The sequence below is a fragment of the Strix uralensis genome, chromosome 3 (assembly GCF_047716275.1).
Source record: "Strix uralensis isolate ZFMK-TIS-50842 chromosome 3, bStrUra1, whole genome shotgun sequence".
Lineage (NCBI taxonomy): Eukaryota > Metazoa > Chordata > Aves > Strigiformes > Strigidae > Strix > Strix uralensis.
The window spans coordinates 112,063,471-112,088,587 of NC_133974.1; the positions used below are offsets into that span (position 1 = coordinate 112,063,471).

General features: G+C 42.5%; 1 protein-coding gene across 1 annotated transcript; it reads right to left on the minus strand.

The window, feature by feature from the left end:
- Nucleotides 1-1,493: 1,493 nt before the first annotated feature.
- Nucleotides 1,494-21,805, minus strand: LHCGR (luteinizing hormone/choriogonadotropin receptor). Its single transcript, XM_074864879.1, is given in 11 exon segments — nucleotides 1,494-2,724; nucleotides 5,285-5,365; nucleotides 7,935-8,120; nucleotides 9,323-9,397; nucleotides 10,066-10,134; nucleotides 12,797-12,874; nucleotides 12,969-13,043; nucleotides 13,605-13,679; nucleotides 15,577-15,651; nucleotides 21,695-21,775; nucleotides 21,777-21,805. Coding segments are annotated over 11 exon segments (2,055 nt in total).
- Nucleotides 21,806-25,117: the final 3,312 nt, after the last annotated feature.

Here is a 25,117-nt window from a genome sequence, read left to right on the forward strand (position 1 = left end):
CACATTGGTTTGATGAAATGTAAGCACTCACGTGTTCCTCCCATCAGAGGCAATGTAACCAATCTGTCAAGAATAAGCAACCTAAGACTGCTTGATCTGCAGTCCGCAGCTTTTGCATCTGTTTTTGCCCACAGGACTGTGAACTTTCCGATAACTAAGCACCTCATTTTCAGAAGACTGGGCAGTGCAGAACGTAGCCTCCTTAGGATGTGCCTGGGGCGGACTCCCACAGGGATCCTGCCTGGCATTCAATGCAATCTGCAACTTGTCATCCAGCACAGATTGGCCCATACGATTCAGGTAAGAGCTTAGACATCTGAATCTCCAATTTCAATGTAGTGTGGCGTTGGTTTACGGCAAGTGAACTGTCTAAGGGTGACAGCTTATTTGCTGTGGACAGAGTAAATATGCTGCAATGACGAAGGAATGCTCAATTCTTATTTAAATTAGGAACGCAGCCACGAATCTGGATCTCCTTAGCATCGGGTAATACATGGTGAAAGAAAAGATAGATTTTTATGGGAAAACACAGTCACTAAAAAGTAACTACTCTGCTTCATCAGCTGGGAATGGAGTTGGACTATGAGTGCTGAGGAGTCCCCGGTGCCTCCTGAATGCCACTGGCACTGGTGATGCTGGAGAGTGGGCAGATAAAAATAATTCATGAGACTGCCCCAGGAGAGAAAACAAGGCAGCACTTATTTGCCTGTGCAGGAAGCAGCTATGCTGCTGCTGAGAGGGAGCCTTTACATCTTACGTGATTTGTGTATGTGCATGTATGATACACAAAATACAGTCCTGTGTGCAGCAGGTGGGGTTTTACAACTGTCGCATCTCTTGTGATTTCAGATCATACACGGCTGTGTATGTGTTAATTCTTAATTTCAAATTACCTACCAGCTCAGACTGAGATGTAATGCAAACTGCAAAATTGCTAGTAACAAAGGTTCAGCAGGTCAACTTTTCTCCTTGGTGACATATTTACAAACTACTGCTTGAACACTGTTCTTTAACCACGTGTAGGTGGCCGTGTAATTGGAAGTTTCTGTTGATGAAATGGAGACATCTAATTTAGTGCCCCTTTCTTTAACACAGCAATGCCAGTGCAGCTGATGGGAGTTGAAAAAAAAGGCATGAAAGGCAGCAGGCAGGCTTTAAATACCCCAGAGAAGCAGATCTGGAGGGAAAGGAGCCAGACTGCAATCACTGCAGTACCTGTTAACTTCAAGAGCAGCTTGACTACTTCTGGGCTCCTCTGGTTCCCCCCAAAGAAGAGTTTTGCCTAACAGTCACCTTCCACGCCTATCATTACAAAAGAAGAAAAGGGAAAATACCACTTTGAATGTCAGAACAGTTACGTTGCATGAGAATTATTGATCGGCATTTTTATTGTGAAAAGTGCAAGATACTATAAAAGAATCCTAGTCATTAGAGTAATTACAGCTGGCCTTGCAAAATGCTGCATCTATTGGCGCTCTGGTTTAATTTTCATTTTAAGATGTCTTGTCTTGTACTGCAGGATACGGCTTCTCTAATGCTGACAAGAGCAGCAGTGCTTGTGAGGCTTTGCTGGGGCCTGTGGCTGAGCTGCCATTCTTGCAGTTGGAGGTATAAGCAGAGAAATAGTTCATCCTGTAAAGCTCTGCTCGGGTCTTACAGCAACCAAGCTTGCTCATCAGCAGAAAGAAATCCCTTCGAAATGCTTTGGTGAAAATTGCGTAGAGAAAGGGGTTTGCACAGGAGTTGACGGGGTAAAATAAAACCAGCAAGATCTTGGAGTTTGTCACGGTGATGAGAGGTACTTTAAAGGCAGCAGATATGGCAAAAAAGGAGATGGGGGCCATGCAGGTAAAATCCGTGAAGATCAGTATTGCCATTCTCTTGGCGACCTTGGTATCTTTATTGGCAGCTATCAGCTCTGGATTCTGAACAGCTATGTAAATCTTAATGTAGCAAACACAGATGACAATGAAGGCGACAACATTTAGCACTAAGATCAGCAGTATGTAGGCTTGGGAAAGACCCGTTTCAATATCCATGGGCAAACAAATGCTGACCTTCATGTAACTGCTGACCCCTAAGAGAGGCAGCACTGCTATTAAAACGGAGAATATCCAGCCACCGAGCATGATGGGCACGGCGTGCCTCAGTCGTAGCTTTCGATCCAGCTGCATGGCGTAGGTGATCGTATGCCACCTTTCTATAGTGATCACCGTTAGCGTGTACACCGAGAGCTCGCTTGCAAACACGGTGAAAAAACCGGCAGTGCTGCAGCCACTGCCTGTTTGCCAGTCTATTGCATGGTTGTAGTACTGACCGCTTGTCTGGGCGTCAACAGAAGCAATGAGCAGCAGATAAAGTCCCATGCAAAAGTCAGCAAAGGAGAGATTGCACATGAGGAAGCGAGGAACGGTGAGCTTGTAATGGCTAGTTATGAGAACAAGGAGTACAGTGAAATTGCCAGCAATGGCAAGGATATTTATAAACCAGATCAGGACTCTGAGAAAGCTGTATCCCAGGATGTCTTCACAGGGATTAAATGCATCTGGTTCTGGAGTGCACGTGAGTATTTTAGGCTGACAAAAGTCATACTCAAAGTCGAAGCCGGTCATTTCGTTGTAATCGAAAATGGCTGAGTAGCTGTAAGGAGAGGTTTCTTCATCTGTTGCGAACGGGTACATGTTCTTTTCTGCTGACCATGGTGACGTGTTGTAAGAGTCATCTCTGTAACTATTAAAGAAACAACCCCCCACAATAGAAGTGAACTATTTGTTACATGCTGCTCGCACTCTTCTGTAAAATACAGTAGGTAACCGTTGTTTTTAAAACAGTTACTGCCTACATGTGTTTCTACAGGGTGTTTACATATAATAAAGCCTTGCAAGGATGACTTTTTTGTTTGGGTAGCAGCCTTGGAGAGCAGCAGGGCTCATAGTCACATCCACAGGAATGCTTGCTTAGACAACTTATTTGTAAGCACTTTATCACCATTGCTTTGTAAGCGAGCCATCGTTCTCATGCTGCCAGTAGACTGCAGTTCAAACTACAGTAACACTCTGATTGATGGATTATAGGTTTGATGCATGTAGGTTTATCAGTTACAGAAGCCAAACTAAAATAACCTAAGGATTTTGACTGTGCACCCTTACCTTCCCTAGGAAACGCACTCACCAAACACAGTCCTGAGACTACATATGACTTGAAGTGCTGAGGAATCTGATGTTCACAGTATTGTAAAGCGAGGAGAAGTGGTGCATGGTTAACTAGATAACGTTGATGGCTAGGAATATATTAAGTTTAGACTGGATCCAATGCCTAATTATAAATGTTTTATATGTTTAAAATAGACCTCTCTCATCTCTAGGTCATCAGAAGTGTGGGGATTAAGCCTACAAAAGAAGAAACGTTTTAAAAGCAAACGCTGGCTCTTTCTGATTCCCTGCCAGAACAGGTGCTATTTCACAACCACCCAGTTGTCCTGACCGTGAGTGTTTGGTGGGCAAACACTCAATCCGCAGTGTAAGACCTGGAAAGCATCTCTATTGAGGACAACTCTTCAGAAAACTGGTAGCTTTGGGATAACTTAAATACACGCTTAAACTTCCACATCTACTGAAGCATTAAACTATTTTTCTGGAGCAGGGTCTTAACTGGCAACTGAAGCTGAGCTGCTTTTCAGCTATTCCTGTTGGGCAAATAAATTCCTAATCTTGTTATCCTAACTCTTCTCTCCTTACGTTAAAAACTGCCCAATGTCTTGCTTTTACTTGCCTGGCTTAAACTGGAAGAGCAGGGAATATGTTTGACTATTTATTAATAAAGAATGATTGTGATTTTCTGAGAGGCCATGTAAACATGCTGCCATGTGTGAGCTGCGGGTTTTTTTTTTTTTCCTGATAAGAGCTCGGGACTTTCAGCTGATTTCTGCTGTGGTTCCCAAACTTTGCAACTTGCAGCCGTTCAGCTCATGAATCATGATCTTACTTCCATTTGTTCAATATAATGTCTGCCTGGAGAATTGCAGGGATTGGGATTTACCAAAGCAAAAAGCCTCAGGAGCCAATAGACTGGACAGACCATTTAATGCACTGCAGGAGTGCAACAGATGCTCACATGAAGCAGGGGGATAACTCTAGAGTAGGCACTGGTGATTTGTGTGATCATATTCCTCACTGGGGTGTCACTTCACTTGCCTTTATAATGTGATCTAATGCTCTGGGTTTACCTCCTTGCCTCACCTTGCTTCTCCCCACAGCCACCCCTGATAGAGGAAATATATTCTTGGTCTTGCTGACTGCCTGGACTTTGCCTTTTTGTAGTCCTGAAGTGCTTCAGTTTTGCAGTTGGGAGTGGACAGGACTAAGTGAGGCACTCAGAGGAGCTGCAGGCAGGCAGCAAATGAGAAGTGGTCACAAGAGACTCAAGGCAGCTGCTGCTTTACAAAAGGCCAAATAAAACCAAATGGCAAGTGTAGGAGGCCTGACCAACCAGCAAACAAGATAATGTCCAAGGAAGTCAGTATCCCAATGAATCAATCACCTTTCAGCTGTATTTAGCTGTTAGAATTTTGTGACCATAACCTTGTTTTTTCCAGACTTCACAATGCTCTGACCCCAGGTCAGGGCTGATGAGAAGTCCCAAGGTCTTCCACTTAGCTGTAGAGGGACAAATAGTAGCAAATCCTTAAATTTCTCCATTAAATACTGGTTTAGAGCCTGTGTTATCCAGCGTGGCCAGTGCAACAGTTTTGATGTTAGTCTTTTTCACTGTCAAACAGAACTGTGATGATATGGAAAGACACATTTAAAAGAGGTAAACCAATTGCATGGGGTCATCACACTTCTAACTCAGGGACTCTTTCTACCATGGAAAACTACTGACCATACAGACTTCTAATTATCCTTTTTTTTAGACAAAAAAAAATTAACAGTAGCAGCTCTTCTATGAATCACACAAACAACTGCAATTATCTCAGGGCATGAAAAGTCTCCATGTAGGCCATTAACTTTCTTAAATATTTATTCAGTGTTTTGAAAGTCTTTCAAGAATTCAGAAGAGAAGCTGGAGTCAGTAAAGCTCATGAAATTATGGGTTTTTTCCCTTCCCTTTTGAACATAAAAATTACAAATTGTGGTTTAATGATAGTAAAATTACCACTGTGCAACTTGTAAGGGTGACTAAATTGGCAGCAAAAGACGTGCTGTTCTAGAAAAAGCACACGAACAGCAGGAGGGGGAGGTTTGTATTTGCTACTTCCAATATCTGTATGCAGAGAGGTACTTACAATATTTCATTAGTTGGTTTCCTCATGGTGCTTTCACACTCTTTGGAGAAGTTGTTAAAAATGGAAAGTAAGGAATTTTGTCTGAAAGAAGGATGAAAAGAAAGTTAGTTTCAGTCTGGATTTCAGCAAAATTCTCATCTTCTCTGCAAGTGGTCTTCGCAGACACGTAAGGTAAGCCAGAGATGGCCTCGTGGCAGTGAGAACGGTCATGTAGACCTCCAAGTGGGGAGGAGAAGGCTTCAGATACTGTGACAGTAGGCAATACCTCATGGGGGCTACAAGAATGGTCTTTTGGCTTGGTTATAGTTTATGATGTATTTTTTTATAGTGAAATAACTTGTGCTGGAATGAAAATGTATGTTTTGCCTTACGCAATATTGTATTGAAGTGGCCCAGATTCTCTACCAGTGTGAGTGGTAGCAGTTACGCTGGCTTTTAGAGAAGTGCATGTTAACAAATGCTGGGAAGCTGGCCCGATACTCTCTTTTAAAAACTGTCTGGGATCTGGAGGTGGACTTTACATGCTGGAAGTAAAGCAATTTGAAAAGTACAACTTGAAAGATGATGTATTTGGCAAAATCTCTGGTTTTGAGGCTTTGAAAGTATGGGCCAGGTACTCTACCAGTGTGAATGGAAATGGCTTTGTCTGACCTCATTGCTGCAACAGTAGAAAGAGCCAACACTGAGCTCTTTTGTGTACTTTTAAGAGAGTCAGACATCTGGAAGCTTATAGGAAGTTTTATGTATAATGAGAGAAATAAGATACCAATCTAAGCCCCTGTGTGATGCTTGTAAATAACAGGATGGCAATAGAAGTTGTTTTTTCTTGTAACTTTTTGAAGATGTGGTATAAACTGCTTCCCTGCCCCCACCCCCATTCAGGCCAGTGAAAGAAAGTCTAGGGAACTGAATGCTACCTTCCACCTCTCTTACACGGCTCAATTCTACCCCAGAAATCTCAAAAATATTTGGTCTGAGGACTTTATTTCCGTAATGTCTGTGATGATGACTGAAGTGAACCTGCTTGCCTGGTCAGATGTATCAGTGAGACCTTGTTACCATATCTCACTGATCAGAGAGTGCAGTCTGTAGGTGCTTAGGAATGGGATATGGGGCAGGGGTAGTAAAAACCGGGTGAGATGACTGTATGTAGAGTACAGGGCAACAGAAGGGGGTAGAAAGAGAGAAACAGGCTGCAGCTGTGTGACCATGAGAATACATAATCACACAAAGACTCTTCCCTGTGTAACCTGGGAAGGTCTTGGGAGATCTCAGTCTCTGTGGTCTTTGCTGTCATTAGATGATGAGGAAAACAGCCAGAGATCTGTCTCTCATTCCTTTGTAGTAGCCGGCCATAGAAGATAACAGCCTGTTGCTCATACAGGTTTTTGCAGCAGCCAGGGCTGTGCAGATAGATCATCAGCACTGCTCTGAACCCTGCTGATGCCCCAGTTAGGAGGGCAGTCTAGTTTCCTGATTTGCAGGTTGGTTTTTTTTTTCCCAGTTTACTAAGAAAACAGTTACTAAGTACAAGAAAGTGACTTACTAAAGAACCCCTGTTTTTATAGAGCATGATCATGTTGCAAAGTCAAGCACCTCAAAATTAATAGAATATCAGAAATGTAGTTATCTTCATCAGAATGAATAAAATATTATTTTTTCTGTCCCAGAGTTGCTTCTGCATTTAATACACTCAGAGACTTGATCTGGGACTGAATCAGAGTTCGGTAGCAATGGAAACCCTTGACTGTAGAATCTCTGCTCTATTCTTGCAGAAGCAGGAACCAGTTAGTAAAATGAGGTAGGCAGAGAAAGCATAGCATCACCCCTAATTTTACCCTAAAGAATTGGATTCTACTCCTGCCTTTGCAACGCAGTTCTGATGTGATGGCATGCAAGTCACACAGATCAGGCTTCTCACAAATGATTGCTCAGTACGTCTTTTCTGTAGCCTTCCCTTGAGACAGATGAGAAGTGAGGCATCCTCATAGCTTCAGCTAAACTCATTTAGAGTTGCTTTGGCTGCCTAATGCCAACCGAGGGTTGATTTCTTTGAAACAAAAATGCTGAAAAATTAGCTCCAGTTGTCTCGCATTGACTGCCCCGAATTAGCAGATGCAAAGCGCTCTCTGTGCCACGGTTTCAATTGTGGGGAGACAATACTGACTATTGTTATCTGAAATGACTGGAACTAAACTGACTAACCTCTTTCTGTAGGTTTGTGTCAGGTCCTAATTTCGGTGAGTAACTGAAAGCCTGCCTTTTCTACTAGGTCACCATATCACTTGCATTAAATAAGCTACATAGCTAAAGGCTACAGGGGTTCTTTTTTTTTTTTTTAGAACATGCTATTGATGGAGATCCGTCTTCCATGTGCCAGTAGGCTTTTTAATTGATATACCAACAAAAATATAACCTTTAAGCAAATTTAAAATAATGTTCCTGCTGGCAGATCCTGGGCACAGGATGGGATCCATTTCTGTTCTAAAATAAATGAAGATAATTTTCCTGGCTTTAGCAGAGATCTGTTGTTTTGTGTGAGGCCTTGCTATGTACCACAGCTTCCTTCTGACTGGAGCTGAATAAAGCAGAATTGCCATTTTGGAGCTTCTGAAGTACTACAATACAATAGTGTGCTATTTGGACTTACTTTTCTGTCCTTAGATTTCGAAAAGCACAGCAGTGGCTGGGATACGTTAGAACAGCTTCTAGAAGACTGCTGAATTTATCCAGTGGTGGCAGTCTCTTTAACGAGTAAGATGACGTTGCATTTAAGACTTGAATGGCCTCGAGTCCATAACTAGGCAGGGACTCCAGCGCTGTTGAAGAAATGTCCCTGTGAAATAAAGAGAGCATTCTTTTTTTCTTTTCATACGTATAAAAATACCACCAAAGCATGATGGTAGGTAACAGTGACTCATTTTTTCACAAAAGTCTAAATCTGCAAAGCTGCTTCAGCGCCTGATACCCAGCTCACAAACACGGTCTGTGAAACTACAGAGCAGCAGGGTAAGAGCATCCCCACGGCCCAGGAGCCTCAGTGAGGCAAGGAGATCACTTTGTCCTGGGGAAACTGAAACCCACCACTCCAGGGGCTGTGCCCTGAGCTCTCTGTTTGAAAGCCACTGTGCACCAAGTGAGGGACGGCTCTTCAGGCCAGAGAAAAGGAGAGAAGGTGAGTGAATGTGACTCTCCAGCCAGCCAACAGGTAGGACACCCTCCTGGCTCTCTGAAGGGCTGTTCTAGGTGTTTTAATTAAATGGTTATTAATTTAAACACATAAAAGAATCCTTCATTCTTGCCAAGACAAACTTAAGCGGTTTGGCTTAAGAGTAACTTCAGAGGGACTGTTTGTGTGAGGAAAAGTGATTGACATAACTAAGTATTTTCAGAGTCAGGCCATTAAATAGGGGAAAAAAGGCCACAATTGTGAAAGTGATGTTAGTAATGCCATGTACTGTACTGCGCCAATAAAAGGAACAAAATGGCACGTGCGGCACAGAGTGCTATTTACAGAACCACCCATTGTGCTTTATTGCATGGAGTTACAGCCAGTGCAGCCCTCCAGTAAGTACTTGATTAATAAAGCATGAGGATAATAATGTGTTTTATTCAGCACAGGCTTATAGCATGCGATCAGCTAGTTCACTTTTATAACCAAATTCTAAAATAATATACTGTAAAAACATACTCATCCTACCAAAAGACAAGTTAGTTTGCAATGCCAGAATATAAGGCACAGGAATAGGATCAGGAGGATCTGACACAAATAAAGCAAAGGCTGAAATATCTAAGAAGCTGAGGTCAATACCAACGTTAGAACTGGCTGACATGCATTTGTCACGGTGCAAACTGAGCCTTCCGCCCTGTAACTTCATGGCATCTCATTGACATGTTTCCATTTTACAAGCAGAGGGTCAGAGATCGAGTCCCCTGCCAGGCTCAAAGCCTGTTTGCTGAGATGACGGAGCCCACGTAGCACAACACAGGTCCTGTGGAACACCTATAAACCCAGTTAATGGAGCAGTGGATACTTACAGGACATCTGGCCCTGTGGCCCCTCTCAGGGCATCGTCGTGTATCCACCTGAGGTTCTTATTGTCCTTCAGGATTCTGTGGAATCAAACATTAACTCCCTTTACATCTGTATTTTAAAATAACCCCTTTTTTGGCAGCTTCTTCCTGTCTATTTCAATCCCTTCTCCTGCCACAGTGGTTGTCATTGCAATATCTGGCTTGGGGAGCGCTTGTATTTCTCATACGACCTTTCCCTCTGCTGATGCCATCACACCACTATCATCTACACTTAATTCTGATCATTTCCAGTTTCTTCTGACTTAAACTAGGTACAACCAGTCTGGTTCCTTTGCTGCAGTGGCAGCGTACAAAAATGCAAAAGTTTTGCCCAAACCAAGAGACCGGTCCCAGAGCATGATTTAAAAACTATTGATGTTGCCAGATATAGTATGTAGGTTCCTCAGTTCGAGCTACAGTTTCAAGCTTTCGACTACTGCTGCTACGTTTAAGATTTTATTAAATTTTATTAAAAATTATGAGCTTTTCTCATAAAAACTGCAGCGTGCTAAGGGATGGTGTTTCAGGAAAAGCCATAAGTGCTGCAGGATTAACAACTGAGTTACAATGACACTGAAATGTGGTTTTCTAATGGGTGACAGGAAATGCAAGACACAGCTGGTTAAGTTGAAGGAAGAGCCTTTGACTGTATTCGAACTACTGTTTACTGTTTAACAAAACAAACCGAGGAGGGAAAACATACTCACAATTGATTCAGCTTTGTCCCATTGAAGGCATGGCTGTGGATATCTTCAAATCCATTTTTGTACAATTTGCTGGGGATTAAAAAAACATGTAAGGGAAAAAGACTTGGAGAAGATGAGATTATGTTATGTACTACAGGTTTCAAATCTTAATGATTAGAAGGTCTGCTTATAAAGAACAAGGGTAACTATTGCATGACTTATGTTAACTCTAAGATAAAATTGCAGCTTAAATTCCCTAAGCACCTTCCTGTTTAGCTGTTGAAGAGAGCTTCTGCTTATGTATAGATCCTCCCCCTCTCCAAGGGGCTCACCTGTGCCCACCTTGGGCTGAGATCCAGAAACAAGACATTAGTCCAGGTAAGCTCCTGGCTCACAGACAGCAACCTGGAGGTAGAAGACCTGGATTCTGTGGTGTTGGCATGTGAAAATGGAAGACTGCAAGGGCTAGAGAAGTGTCAGATGGAAAGCAGCTCTAAAGCCTGGGGACTGCTGCTGGATTGCAGATCCTCTGGGGACAGACAAACTTTCCAGCAGCCCAAGAGACAGCTTTGCAGAGAGGAAGGGGTGAGTCATGCAGCATCCAGCGGTCAGTGAGCTATCGGCTCCTCTAGAGTACTGCTGCCAGGCTCGATTTGTGCTGTGGAAACCTTGCTGTCCCCTGCGCTGCACAGGGACACTTGATGCCACCCTGGGGCCAGATACCTAAACGCTGGGCTCTGCTGCATCTGGAGTCCAGCTCTTTTCCTTCATTAGGACATCTAACCTATGGGTCTGATTTCACTGAGAAAACATTTGTGATATCAAGTTCACATTTCCAATATAAATTCAATATAATCATTTGTATACAGTATTTTTTTAATATTAAGCCCCTGTAGAAAATTTGGCACAGTTTATAAATTGAACAGAATTTCTGCTGTTGCTTTTCCACTTGTTTGTAGGAGAGCAGGAACTGGGGCTATGGAACCTGCTCCCAAGAAAAGCTGAAGTGTGGGGAGCACCTGGCTACATTTGATAGGAGAAGGGGTCTATCTCAGCACAATGCTGAAATTAGTAATTTCCTTAAAAAACACAATATGTAGGATCGATTTTCCCATCCCTATGAAAGACTGTTAGAAAGACTAAATTAGCTATCTGTAGTGTAAAGTATTACTGCAGGCTGACTTTACACCTTCATAGATTACTTGTGTTTCACCAGACCATGCTGTAACAACAGGAATTACTTCAGCTAATTACAGTTAACTGCATGGGGTGGAGTTAACGTGTAGCTCTATAATTAGGAAGCTGCCGATAAGATAATTCGTTTCTTCTTGTAGTGAGCTCCCTATCACAACAGGATGGGAGGAAAATGATCATTGGCTGTTTCCTGACTGAGTTAGACTCCCTCCCATTTAATACATTTTAGGGTTACCGTAAAAATTTTAAGTACCTTTCTCCATCTCTTGTATGTTCATTTTCTTGCACCATTAACAGAATCATAATTTTGCTGAAGTTATTTTGAGAACTTGTGGTAGGAAAGAGGCTCATAAGATAAAATGATGCCCTAATCTAAGCAATTGCTCCTCTTTAACATTGTGTAGGAGTAGTCTTCAGTCACATTTATGCTCAGTTCCTCTAATCGTTTCAGAAGGTATTGGTCAATACATAAAATCTGTGTTGAAATTACTGTTGTGCCAGCACGTCAGCCTGATGAAGGGCCCAATCCAGTCAACTGCAGTTCTTGTTTGTGTGCACAGCTTATTTGCAGGTGCAAATATTCATGCAGTTTTGTGCAGGGGTTTTGGTACACGCTTGTCTCAAAGCAAGGCTCCCCATTTGGATGTGTGCTGCCTTTCAGAAATCAGTCTGGTCTGTAAAGGTTGGCTTTACTGGCCTCCACATTGGTGTCTGTGGCTACAACACAAAAGTAGGTGGCCTGCTGCTGCCCTCTATTGCTCAGCTGGTCCTCCCTCTGGAGACCTGAACGTCGGCCACATCCTGCAGAAAGACTCAGTCTGTGATTTCTCCTATTTCAGCACTTCCTTGTGGAAGTGTTTGTGAGGACAAAGGTGCTGTGAAATCCATATGTGGTTCTTGCTGTGCTGGCAGATGACACCTCACTTTGGCTTTCTGCTGCTTTTTGCGTTCCTCAGGTGGGGCATCTCGGTTAGCATCAAACCCACCTGTCTCACAGGCGGCTGCAGCAATGAATGCAGTTCGCTAAAAGGAAAGTCTCAGGTGTGGGGACTTAATGGGAATCAACGTAAGCTGAGTCAAAAGCAATCAGGGTAAGAACAAGCATTAGTACCAGTTTCTTCTCTCCCTTCCTCCTCTGCAGAGGGACCCTGTGCAGCTGAACTCAGCAGTGTTAGATCAGTAGTATCAGCCTGGTCGGTCCCTGAAAGCACTATTTCAAGAAACTGCATCCCTGAGGGAAGAAGAGAGACTTTGGCTTTCAGCACAGCTTTTGGAGTTTATGTCCTGTTGATGGTATTTTTAAAAACAACACTGCATGGAAGATGAGGATTTGGATTTCTCCTACTTTCTTTCCTAAGTGAAGTTAGCTTTTGGATAAAGCCCTGCTTTTTAGCTTGAAGAACATCTCTCTGTTTCCTAAGCAGTTCAAGTTTAACTCACAATACCAACATGTATTGTATGGGGCTTAATTTCGAGATTTTTGTAAAGTCAACCTGCTTTCCTCAAGCACAAGTGTTATCCTCACAGAAGCAACTGGAGCTAGGATTATTTTACTCACAGGGTCAGTGATTCATTGTTCATCCCCTGGAAAGCATTTTGTGGTATAGTTGTCATACGCAGGTTATCACAGAGCTCCCTTTGGGAGGTGAAAAAAAAAAGGTATTTTTGTCAGTGATCCACAAACAAGATGGAAAAGACTCACATCTGGGTTAGGTTGGGTCTCTACTTACAAAATAAAATGAGCTTCTAATGAGAAGATCTGTGTCAGGTCTGGAAACTGTCTTATTCCAGTGTTACAAATGCTCCTAGAGAAAAGCATAAATCCTATTTACAGGAGAAAAGATTACCAGAGTGGATGCAACAAGAACCCAACTTGGTAGATACGAGTTTAACGATGCATTAAAAGGTGAGTGACAAATATAATAATTTTTATTTAGGCTCCAATTGTGTTTGTAAGGCCTGTAAAAATTAAGTTTTGTAGCATCCTCAAGCAGTGTCCTAGAGAAGCAGCGTATTTTCTCTCTGCATTAAGCACAAGGAAGAGATTTTAGTTACCCCTTTTGCATAGCACCTTGTCAATCTGAAAGCTTTATTCTAGAAATAAGCACTTAGCAGAACTAATTTACAGACTTTACTACTGTTTTGTCCATTACTGCTCTGCCCTGGATTACTTTATTTTCTTGCCTGCTGAAAGACCTCACTATTGGTTAACTGCACATTAAAGCTATTGTAAATGATGTATGTACTTCTAGTGCACAGTAATGCATGAAAAACTTTTTTCTTTATACTCCTTGCTGTAATTTGTCTACTCCTTCAGAGGGGGAAAAAAAAAAAGCAAACAGAAAAGAAAGAGAACTCTTTCTTACAAGTATTTTAGCCTTGGAAGGTTTCTGAATGCTCCATCCTCAATGTGCAACAGATTTTTCGTGTTCAGGATTAATCTGTAATGAGGGAAAAATATTTCAGTATTATAATTGTAATATATTTGGGAAGGTCCTGAATTTTGCTCCTGATGGGCTTTGTGAGAAAACAGTCAAGTGCAGAATATGGCAGAAGGGTCTCCTGCTGTGAACAGACGTTCTACAAATATACAATGATTGCATCTCGAAGCACTATTGGTAATAAAAATGGCGTGTAATTGTTAGGAAGCTGACAAAAATAACAGCTCCTGAATTGTCACGGTTCACTGAGCTGAGATGATCTCATCTGGATATCCTGGTCACTGGTGGGAGTCAGCATTTTGCTGTTGTCTGCCAGTTTTCTGGGATATGTGTTCTGGGCTCATGGCCTGCCTAATGCAGTGAGCTTCTGGTTTACATCAGGGGCTTGGAGGCAGGAGCTGCTGTCCCAATGACTGTGCCTCCCAACAGATGGGCTTGGCGGTGGGGCTGAGCAAGGAGCCTGAGCTCCAGGCATGTGTGTGGGTGCCTGGTCCTCGCCCTGCAATCAGATCCCTTTGTATCATCCCTTGTTTCCATGATATTACGGATGCTCTGCCTAGCCAGGAAAGGCAGTTCCTCAGATGGTTTGACCTCTTAAGAGCACCACAGACTTCCTTAGAGCAGTGGCTAGTAGCACCAGATGCCTGCTTACATCTGCAGAAACTGGGAGTTGGAGATGTGTGTGAAAAATACAGTTTGCTCGTGGCCGCTCAAAAAATGGGCAGACCCTCTCAATTGAGGAGCACTTTCTGCAGCTACGCTATCTGGTAAATCTGTATGTTTGCATAAAAGTCCAACAGCCATGGTCCAGCTCCTTCCCTATGCATGATTTACAAAATTTAAAGATTTTCGCATATGAAATTGCGACAAGAGTTCAAATTCAAGAATGCCATTGAACCCATCTACCCTGATCATCCATTAAAAGTGGCCTTAAGTGCAGCTTGGGACATCAAGCCCTTGCAATGTGAGGCACGTAGCGCATTCAAGATTCAAACAGGTTTTCTTGCTAGTCTGCTGTAGCACTTTGATGGTCTTGCTTAGCTTTTTGTTTTAGAAGACAGGCAAATGACAAGCTATTCATAAACTCTAGGTGAATGCATGGGGTCAAATCTTTTATTTCTTCCCTAAACCCACCATTGTTTCTAGTGGAGGTTGGACCCAATCACAGGTGAACAAATCTGTATCTCTTGCTCATGTGAGTATCTGGCCTCAATGGAGTTCACATATAAAAAAAAAAAAACCAAAAAAACCCCGATTTGTCCTCACTTAGTTGCACCACTTTTAAGCCTCTCACTGATCATGCTATGTGAAAAAGGCAGTAATGAGATATTGAATCAGATTTATAGTTCCAAATGTCACTAAATATTTCAGCGCATTCTCCCAGTCATTGCTTTTAACTCTCTCTCTCAGATGCCTGTGTTATGCAGGTCAAGTTTAAAATCAGTACATGTTCTGTTTGAGCAATATGTTAGTGTTCACAAGAAGCTATGCATACTAAGCAGTTGTATTTAAATACTGTAGGGCTTTGAAAACCACATCTTCAAAAAGGAAGGTTTTTCTCATCTGTTGTCATCTCGAATTATTTCCCCGCTCAGAAAGCTCGACAGTGCCGGCAGTAGAATTCACAGAGCTCTGCTCCTGCCATTGAGCTCACTGAAAGCAGTGGGACTTTCTATGCATGGATGTCTTTAAATGATTTAGATCTCCAAGGCTAGACCTTACAGAGTGCTCACTATTTCATATGAAACTTTGGAAAGGAATGTTTCTCATCAAAGATCTAATCCAAAGCCAGCCGAAGTAACAGAAAGATTTGGTCCAAGAATACTTTTCTGCAGACTGTTTACTCCTTGATGATCCTAAATCATGACATGGATGCCTTTTTTTAACTGATGCTTACATTTCAGACAAAGTGGGAAGGCTGTCAAATGCACTCGCTTCTATTCTCTCCAGGGAGTCACTCTGAGAGATTTCACTATAATGAAAAAGGCAGACACAAAGCAATACATTAATGGAAAAGATACCAGAAATTAGCTTTCCACGCTCTGTATTTCCTTCTTTTATGCACAGTTGTTCAACTCCCCTACCAATTCTTGTTTGGCAGCAGTGTCCATGCCTCACCTCGGACATCCTGACAGCCTGTGCCAGTGGGCTTTGCGAGAGACCAGCCTTTTGCTGTCTTGGCAAAAGGGAATGCCAACCCTTTGGAATAAGTATCCCCGTAGCAGCCAATCTCTGTTTTCTCAGTAAATTGTGGGTAAGGTAGCAACTAAGGGCCAGAACTAACGTAAACAGAGTGAACCCAAGCCTGTGAGCCTTTTGCTCCTGTCATTGGTCCTGCTTAGTGAATTTATTTGGATGGGCAAGGATGTAGATAATGTTCACAGCGCTTCATACATTATTATTAAGTCAGGATGACAGTCATCTAATCCACAGATGTAGAAATACACAGATATGTATTCAGTGCACTTCAGGAATAGTTCTTGGATTTAAATGCCATTTTCATTACATGCATGCAAACTGAAACAACGTGGCTCTTTTTCGTCATTACACCGACCAACATGACTCTCTTTGTAGGCACTATCGGATTTTGATGTACAGATGCTCCTACCCTACACTTGTACATAAGAATAACCAATGCTGAACATAGAGAAAAAGAAAATCCACTTATTTGACGCTTGTTAAATGTGTGCTAGATTAAGGTTTATGGGGCTACACAAAATTGACTCCTGAAAGTAAATATTATATACTGATGGGTATATGGGGGAAAGGTCTTCAAAACAATGTTTTTCTCGACAGAATTGACTGCAAGGGCACAGAAACTAAGCCTCAGATTATACACTGTCAAGAAAAACTATCTTCTAAACAACTGGAATGCATCTACAAAATCAGAGTCAGTATCGTCACAGTCCTGAGACTTATCTTACTTCAGTTGTAATTACAAGAAAACGATTCCTTTTGGAGCTGATATAAAAACCCTTAGACCAGAATGAATTGGATTTTTTCATTTGTAGTGGCAAAGGGGGATGCAGACTAGAAATCATATATTAAACATGTATGTATTTCTTACAGAAATATTCATGATTTTTTCCATAACCAGAATTCAGTGAGATTTGTTATTTTTAGTATTGCACTAGTTACTCATAAATGAAAGATGGATATAGAACAAGTGGCCTGCTGGGAGCCTGATCCTTAGAGACTCACAGGCTGGGAGGGATCAGTACCTGCTTGCAGAACTTGAACACTTTCCGATCTGGGGTCTGAAACATGGTCCTTCCATGGGATCCCTCCTGCCTGCCACTGGCTTACTACTTATATGTTGGAATGACTTACGGCAGTGAGAATAATTTATCATCTGATTTGCAGATGGTGATGAATTGCCAAATAGATGATTTAGAGATTTATAATTTAAAAATATGCATTTTTCAAAGTCACACTAAATCTCCATAAAATTATGAAGTGTTCTATAGATTTACTTCAGACAAATGCATCGATTTCTACGCTGTTAATTTGGAGAGATACATTAAAAGGACACAAATCAATTAAATTCTCTTTATGGAACGGGAAATGTCAATGAACAAAACATTCTCTGTGAAGAATAGGATATGCATACAATTTGGAAAAGTTTAGCCTCAAGTCATAGAGGTAGGAGAAACTTTGTAGATTTTAGTTGGTCTCATATGAAAATGGTAAGTTCTCATTAATCATTCAGATGCAAGTGAATGCAAGAATACAGTGCCACTGGATTGTACTATAATACTCCATTGCAGTGGAATACATGCAGCAGAGTTTAGCTTATTTTCTACTTGCTAGAGCTACAGGAACATTTAAGTTTATAATTTGGCCAAAATTGTTTAACCAGTGAGCACTAAAAACTAAACTAGTCCAGCTGAGTCTATTCAGGCATCAGCATTACCCTCATCCTTCAAGTCTTTGCCTTCAAAAATGCACCACGAAAGGGTTTCCTGCTTTTTGTTTCCTTGAAAATAAATTATGTAACATCTAATATATATTTTAATATCTGATGCACTATGTGCTTTTCATAGGTGAAGAAAAGTATAAAAAAGTGCACCTTGAAAAGAAAGTGGCATCATTTGTGATGCTGCTTAGGTTCTGGGGGAGGTCATTCCCCTTTCCCCTGTTCTGCATTGCACTGGTGTGTCATCAACTTTTTCCTTTAGAGACCACTCAATGCAGATAAAAAAAAACAACACAAAAACAAAGGATACTCAAGCCTGCCATCTTTCAGGTGGATAACAACAGAAATAAGGGCAGAAGTGGTCAGACAAGCCTTATGGTCTGAGACCTTGATATAAAATAGGTACAAAGCCAAGGGATGATGTGGCGGTTGGAGGCTGACTAGGGCACAGCGATCATGAAATAATAGTGTTCTCTATTGTTAGAGAGGCCAGGAGAGGGCTAAGCAGAACTGACATCCTGGACTTCAGAAGGGCTGACTTTGTCTTGTTTAGGCAACTGCTTGACAGGATCCCTTGGGAGACGATCCTGAAGGGCATAGGGGTCCAGGAAGGCTGGGCACTCTTTAAGAAGGAAGTGTTAATGGCTCAGGAGCAGGCGGTCCCCAGGTGCTGTAAGAGAAGCTGGCAGCAGAGAAGACCACCCTGGCTAAACAGGGAGCTTTGGCTGGAACTCAGGGAGAAAAGAAAAGTTTACAGCCTTTGGAAGAAGGGGCTAGCCACTCACAGTGATTACAAAGAGGCTGTGAGGCTATGCAGGGTGGAAATCAGGAGGTCTAAAGCCCAGCTATAAATTACCCTGGCTTCAGCAATCAAGGATAACAAGAAATGTTTCTGTAAGTATATGAGCAGCAAAAGAAAGACCAGGGAGAGTATCCATCCCCTGCTAAATGCAGGAGGAAACATGGTAACAAGTGATGAGGAAAAGGCTGAGGTGCTTAATGCCTTCTTTGCCTCAGTCTTTAATAGCAAGACTAGTTGTACTGAGGGAATCCAGCCTCCTCAGCCAGAAGACAGAGACTGGGAGAACGACCCCCCCGCAATCCAGGAGGAGACAGTCAGTGACCTACTGCATCACATAGACATACACAAGTCTATGGGACCAGATGGGATACACCGAGGGTGCTGAAGGAGCTGGCTGGGGTGCTTGCCAAGCTGCTTTCCATCATTTACCAGCAGTCCTGGCTGACCGGGGAGATCCCGACAGATTGGAAATCGGCCAAAGTGACACCTATATATAAGAAGGGTCGGAAGGATGATCCGGGAAATTACAGGCCTGTCAGCTTGACTTCGGTGCCCGGGAAGCTGATGGAGCAGCTCATCCAGAGTACCATCACACAGCACATGCGGGACAACCAGATGATTAGGCCCAGTCAGCATGGGTTTATGAAAGGCAGGTCCTGCTTGACAAACCTGATCTCCTTCTACGACAGGGCGACCCGCTTATTGGATGAGGGAAAGGCTGTGGATGTAGTTTACCTCGACTTCAGTAAGGCCTTTGACACTGTTTCCCACAGCATTCTCCTGGTGAAACTGGCTGCTCGAGGCTTGGATGGGCACACGCTTTGCTGGGTAAAAAACTGGGTGGATGGCCGGGCCCAAAGAGTTGTGGTGAACGGAGTTAAATCCAGTTGGCGGCCAGTCACGAGTGGTGTCCCCCAGGGCTCGGTTTTGGGGCCACTCCTGTTTAACATCTTTATTGATGATCTAGACGAGGGGATCGAATGCACCCTCAGTAAGTTTGCAGATGACACCAAGTTGGGTGGGAGTGTGTGGTGGTGCAATTCTTACCCCCCCCCCCAACCCGCCCCTCTTTGTTGGGCTGCTTGGTGCTAGGTGCGATTCCACCCACATCCCCCGAGCTATACACCAGTCTGTGGAGATAAGGACTGACAATGTTAACGAGCCTGGCTCCTGCCCCTCCCGATTGCTCGGAAATGGTTAAAATGGCCCATCAACTCCTAAGGGCCTGGCACACCTGTGCCTGGGATGTGGTCAGATGGGAACAATAACAGAGTCGCACATTAATCAAATTCTTGTGTAACTGCTGGAAGGCACCAGAAGGCATTTGACAGAAGTCAATTATCTTGGACCCTATAAATGGCGACCACCAGGGAGACCCTTTGAGCTCTCCTGGATCGCAGTGGGCCTGTGACCAGCATCTCCCCTGAGCTGGGACGCCTCTCAGGTACCAAACCCTTAAGGTGTCGTCTGCTCCAGACAGAAGGCCAGGGCGAAGTCCCCCGCTCGAGTCTCAATTATCGCCCGTTGAGGAATGCCAAGGCATTGTGAGTATTTGCTCTAAACTCGAGAGGGAAATTTTCTTTGAGCTAGCTTCTCTTTACTCTGTGTGTGTGTGTGTATGTACGTACCCTTGTCTCTGTGTGTGTATGTCCGTTCTGTGTTCATTCTACTGAATCCAAACACCTTTGTTTCTGTATGTTTGTCCATTTTGTTATGTGCATGCATGTGTGTGTATATATATATAGGTACTGTTAAGTAAGTTAGTGTGAATCTTGTCATTTTAGAATCTGAATAAGTCGTTTTTCTTTCTTTTAGTATTTCTATTATTATTTTATAATAATAAATTGCTGTTAGTTATTAATAAACCTAGATTTCTTACTAAATATTACCGTGTCAATACTTTCATCCGCGACAGAGTGTTGATCTGCTCGAGGGTAGGGAGGCTCTGCAGAGAGACCTGGACAGGCTGGAGCGATGGGCTGAGGCCAACTGTATGAGTTTCAATAAGGCCAAATGCCGGGTGCTGCCCTTGGGCCACAACAACCCCCAGCAGCGCTACAGGCTTGGGGAGGAGTGGCTGGAGAGCTGCCAGTCAGAGAGGGACCTGGGGGTGTTGATTGACAGCCGGCTGAACATGAGCCAGCAGTGTGCCCAGGTGGCCAAGAAGGCCAATGGCATCCTGGCTTGTGTCAGAAATAGCGTGGCCAGCAGGGACAGGGAAGGGATCTTACCCCTGTACTCGGCACTGGTGAGGCTGCACCTCGATGACTGTGTTCAGTTTTGGGCCCCTCACTACAAAAAGGACATTGAATGACTCGAGCGTGTCCAGAGAAGGGCAACGAAGCTGGTGCAGGGTCTGGAGCACATGTCGTACGAGGAGCGGCTGAGGGAACTGGGGTTGTTTAGTCTGGAGAAGAGGAGGCTGAGGGGAGACCTCAGCACCCTCTACAGCTACCTGAAAGGAGGTTGCAGAGAGCTGGGGATGAGTCTCTTTAACCAAGTAACAAGCAACAGGACAAGAGGTAATGGCCTCAAGTTGCACCAGGGAAGGTTTAGACTGGATGTTAGGAAGCATTTCTTTACAGAACGGGTAGTCAGGCATTGGAATGGGCTGCCCAGGGAGGTGGTGGAGTCCCCATCCCTGGAGGTGTTTAAGAGTCGGGTCAACATAGCACTTAAGGATATGGTGTAGTTGGGAACTGTCAATGTTAGGTTAATGGTTGGACTGGATGATCTTCAAGGTCTTTTCCAACCTAGATGATTCTGTGATTCTGAGGGGAAGGAACACAGACCCAGTGTGCAGAATTACAGTGCTTGTAAACTGAAAGACTGAAAACTGAAAGGGTTCAGTCCTACTGATGCCCTGCCAAGCTTATCTCTCAGTGCAAAACACCAAAGAAATTTCTTATTTGGGTATTATATAAATGTATAATCACAGAATGCCATAGCTATCATAGCAGTGGTAATGTCTGATGATAGATTTCTATCTCCTCTGCCAATCAAAAGCTCCTATCACCAGTTATTAAACTGTATCCAGTTCTCTCCAACATGATTAATATTTCATTATGTCATCTGTTAAACAACTGTTAAAAATCACAGCTTTTCAAAGAATCTTTTATATACTGCCTATAAGAAAAGAAACGCTAGGTTTATCCCTCCCCAGTGTTTTTTTTCACCAGTAGTATGTTTTAGCAACACATTTTCAATTATTGTAAAAAGATGTTTGGGATAGAGGTTTATGATAGAATTCCTAGCAAGAAATTAAGGAAAAGCCTATGGAAAATATTGTCAACTTACATGACGTAGGCATCTCTAAGTCCTTCAAACGCATGTGATGGGATTACTTTTACAGGGAGATGAGTAAATGATCTGAAAAAAGAAGAGAGGGAGGAAAGGATTGTCAGGCATGAGGTTTTCTTGTTTACAGATTGCACCATTACACTAGGAGAAAAATAATAAAGCATAATGCCACTTTATTTTGCCTGCAGTTCACTGTACCTCTGGGGCCTGATCCACTTACCATTGATCTCAGCTAAAGAGAAGTCAAAGCATATTGGGTCAGTTCCTCAGTAGTATAAATTTGAGACTAATCACCATCAAATCAATAATAATCATAACCTATTAAGTAAAATTAATAGCCTCATGGAAGTGGGCTGCTACATTCACAGTCAAAGGAAGCTATAGGCTATTTAAAGTTAGTTCCTCAGAAAAAGTGGCTTTCATGTAAAGCTTTCTCTGTAAAACAGTATCTGTGCATTCGCTGGACCCCGTTCTCCTCCCAGCAGCATCCCTGTAATGTTGCAGCGTGGCACTCTGAATTCACTGCCAATGCTCTGGCTGTGTACAAGTGTAGAAGAAATCCAAATCAGGCCCGATATGTTGGATTCAAATTTTTTTTTTAAATAAATTGCATCAGTGTGGTTAGTTAATTAAAAGCAAGTATGTATTTTCCTTTTTAATTTTTCATTTACTCTGACTGACAACTTAATAATGATGTGGGAGACAGATACGCATTTTATCATTCTACTCCGCATCTGAATCACAGTACTTCTACCAGTCAATTTATCTAGCCATGACCACACTCTCCTTGATACCGGCCATAGGAAAATATTTAACATATTTCAAGATGTTATCTCTGTGCAAACAGGTAATTGCTCCATTTTGCTTTATAATTACAAATATCTAGTCAGAGACATTTGTTTCCCATCCTTAAACCCCACTCGAAAGGTATTTTGACTGAAATGTTTCAGTGCTATTCATATAGCCTGCTTTTTGTTCTTTGTTGTCATAATCCTTTATATGAAGACAATTAAAAACGTTTATCAACTTTTAGATATATGTACATATATTTATGTGTTTCATATATATATATACACCTACGTCATGCCTACACAATATAACGCCAGGCTGTCACATGTATGTACATCTTGGGGTTACAAATCTAGATGTACTAAGGAGCCTGGTAGTCAATTCCTAGCTACGTTCCAAATATTCTGTGTGATTTGGGGCAAATAATTTAGTTTCCTTGCACCTTGACTCCCTGTCAGTAAACTGGGAATAACAATGCCTCACCACCTAATAGGGATGTTGTAAGGATATATATGTTTTTCACGCCACTGTGATTGGGTCATACCTGTCTCTAGAAGGATGCTGGCATGTTGTGTTGTGTGTGAGGTTTGGTTAAATCAGAAATGAAACTAAATCATGTGTCTTGAAAAATGTATTTGCCCCTGAGGGGACAGACAGGTAGATATAACCTGCAGTAGGGCTTGATACTCTGAGCCAAAAGGCAAAGAACTTCAGGAAGAAGTGAAAAGTAGAAGCTGAGAAATTCTTGCTCTATAACCCTGGCAGCAGGAACCTCTCATAACTGCACCATCAACTAAGACTGCTTGGAAAACAAAACATACCTTTTGGGAAACTGTCTGCAAAAAAATATTATCATTTACTAAAGAAAAAGAAATGTGACTGGAAGTGCAAAAAATAAAACCAGGTCTTGGCTTTTAATTACATCAAAATCTTCAGCCCAAAAGCCTCCTACCTCCCTGTGACATGTCAGTGAGCAGCGTGGTGGTTGTAACTTCCCATGGTGCGTGGCTCAGAGTGACCTGCTCCCCCGGAGTGCCTGTCCCCCCTCCCTGCAGAAAGCCTTTGGCGACAGTGCTCTGAGCTTAGCCACCTCAGCTATGTCATTAGATTTAAGTGGGATGACCCAGAACTTTTAATACGTACTGTAGTTAAACTGCATGATGGCACTTAATCCATTCTGTATTTCAACTTCATTGGTTTTTGTTTTTTAATTCTTGTGAATTTACCTTGATAGCTGGAACTGTGACCTCATCTGCGTTGACATTACCTCGTTCCATTAAGCATCTCACAAAACAGCAAGAACAAAGGAAAAAGGCAATTCATAATCAGCCTTCTCTCTTAATCCTTGAAATACTGGTGTAGCACGCATAGACACTTCCACATTGGTAAAGACATCTTAAATTCACCAAAAAGGTGAATGCTCCCATCCCTATTCTTGTCCACTTTACCTTTGTGGTTTGTATCTCAAAACCTGCCCGTGCTAAAGGGAAACATGATCACTTAGATGTTTCTTTCTATACTTAAAACATTTTGAAGAAGGTCCTTTAGCTTGCTAAGCACAATCCAGCCTGTGTATATGTATAAGGATTCAGGTTAATAGAGTTTTGAACTGCTTGTTGCAGGCTTCATTCTTTCCAAAGTGTCGAGTAAAGCGAGGCCTTATCTCATGTGCTGAAGTCTCTGCTATTGAACATGACTGATGTTTTTGATAGCACACAATGAAACTCGAGCAGGTACTGGCAGGAATTAAATATTGATTTCTTTCTGATAGCACTCAGATGTGACCAGTTATTCATCTCTCAGAGCTGAGGAAGCTTTTGTCAAAAAAAAGAAAGAACAAACTGGGTTTTACAAAAGCTTTTGTACATCTAACTTGCCCATGCTACTAACTGGACTTCTGTAGCTCATGAAAGGAGGGACGCATCCATCTTTAATACAAGTTACCAACACCGGTTTGAAAGAAGTGTTGTTAGTTAAAGGATGAACTTTCGTGCTTTCAAGAAAAACGGTAATGTTTCTTTCATATTTAATGCATCACAACGTGTATGCTTGTGCTCACTCCTGCCGTTCAGCAGCTGACAATACTGCAGCTCCAGATAATTGTGAGAGTTTTCATCCTTGCAGAAAGAATGGACAGGAAGGAGTGGGGAGCCAGCCAGCCTTCTTGGCATTCTCCAGCCCTTAGCATTTCTATAAATCAAGCTTGGTTTTCAAAGAACATCATTCTACGCAGTAAGGTTTGAAATGGCCAGGCTAAATACATGTAAGACTATCCAAGAACATCGGGAGAGATGGGAACAGCACCTAGACTGACCAAATCCTGTCCTTCCCTAGTAGCTAAAATATTGTCCTTCTCTCTTCAGCTAGCATTTGTTTCCTGTATTTTTGTTCTGAAATCATAATTTTAGAGTGCATTTTTCACAGGGATGGCTATCTTCCTGTTACTAGGAATACCGGAGCCAGTAGGGACCACAAGAGCAAACCACCTTCTGCTTCCCCTGCTGTGAGTGTATAGATGGAGCAGTAAGAGCTCCTCAGAAAATGTTCACGGAGCAGTCAATCCCACGGATGCAGTGGCATAAAACCACTATCATCCTTTTTTTGCTACTGGGATATAGCAACTTGACTCGA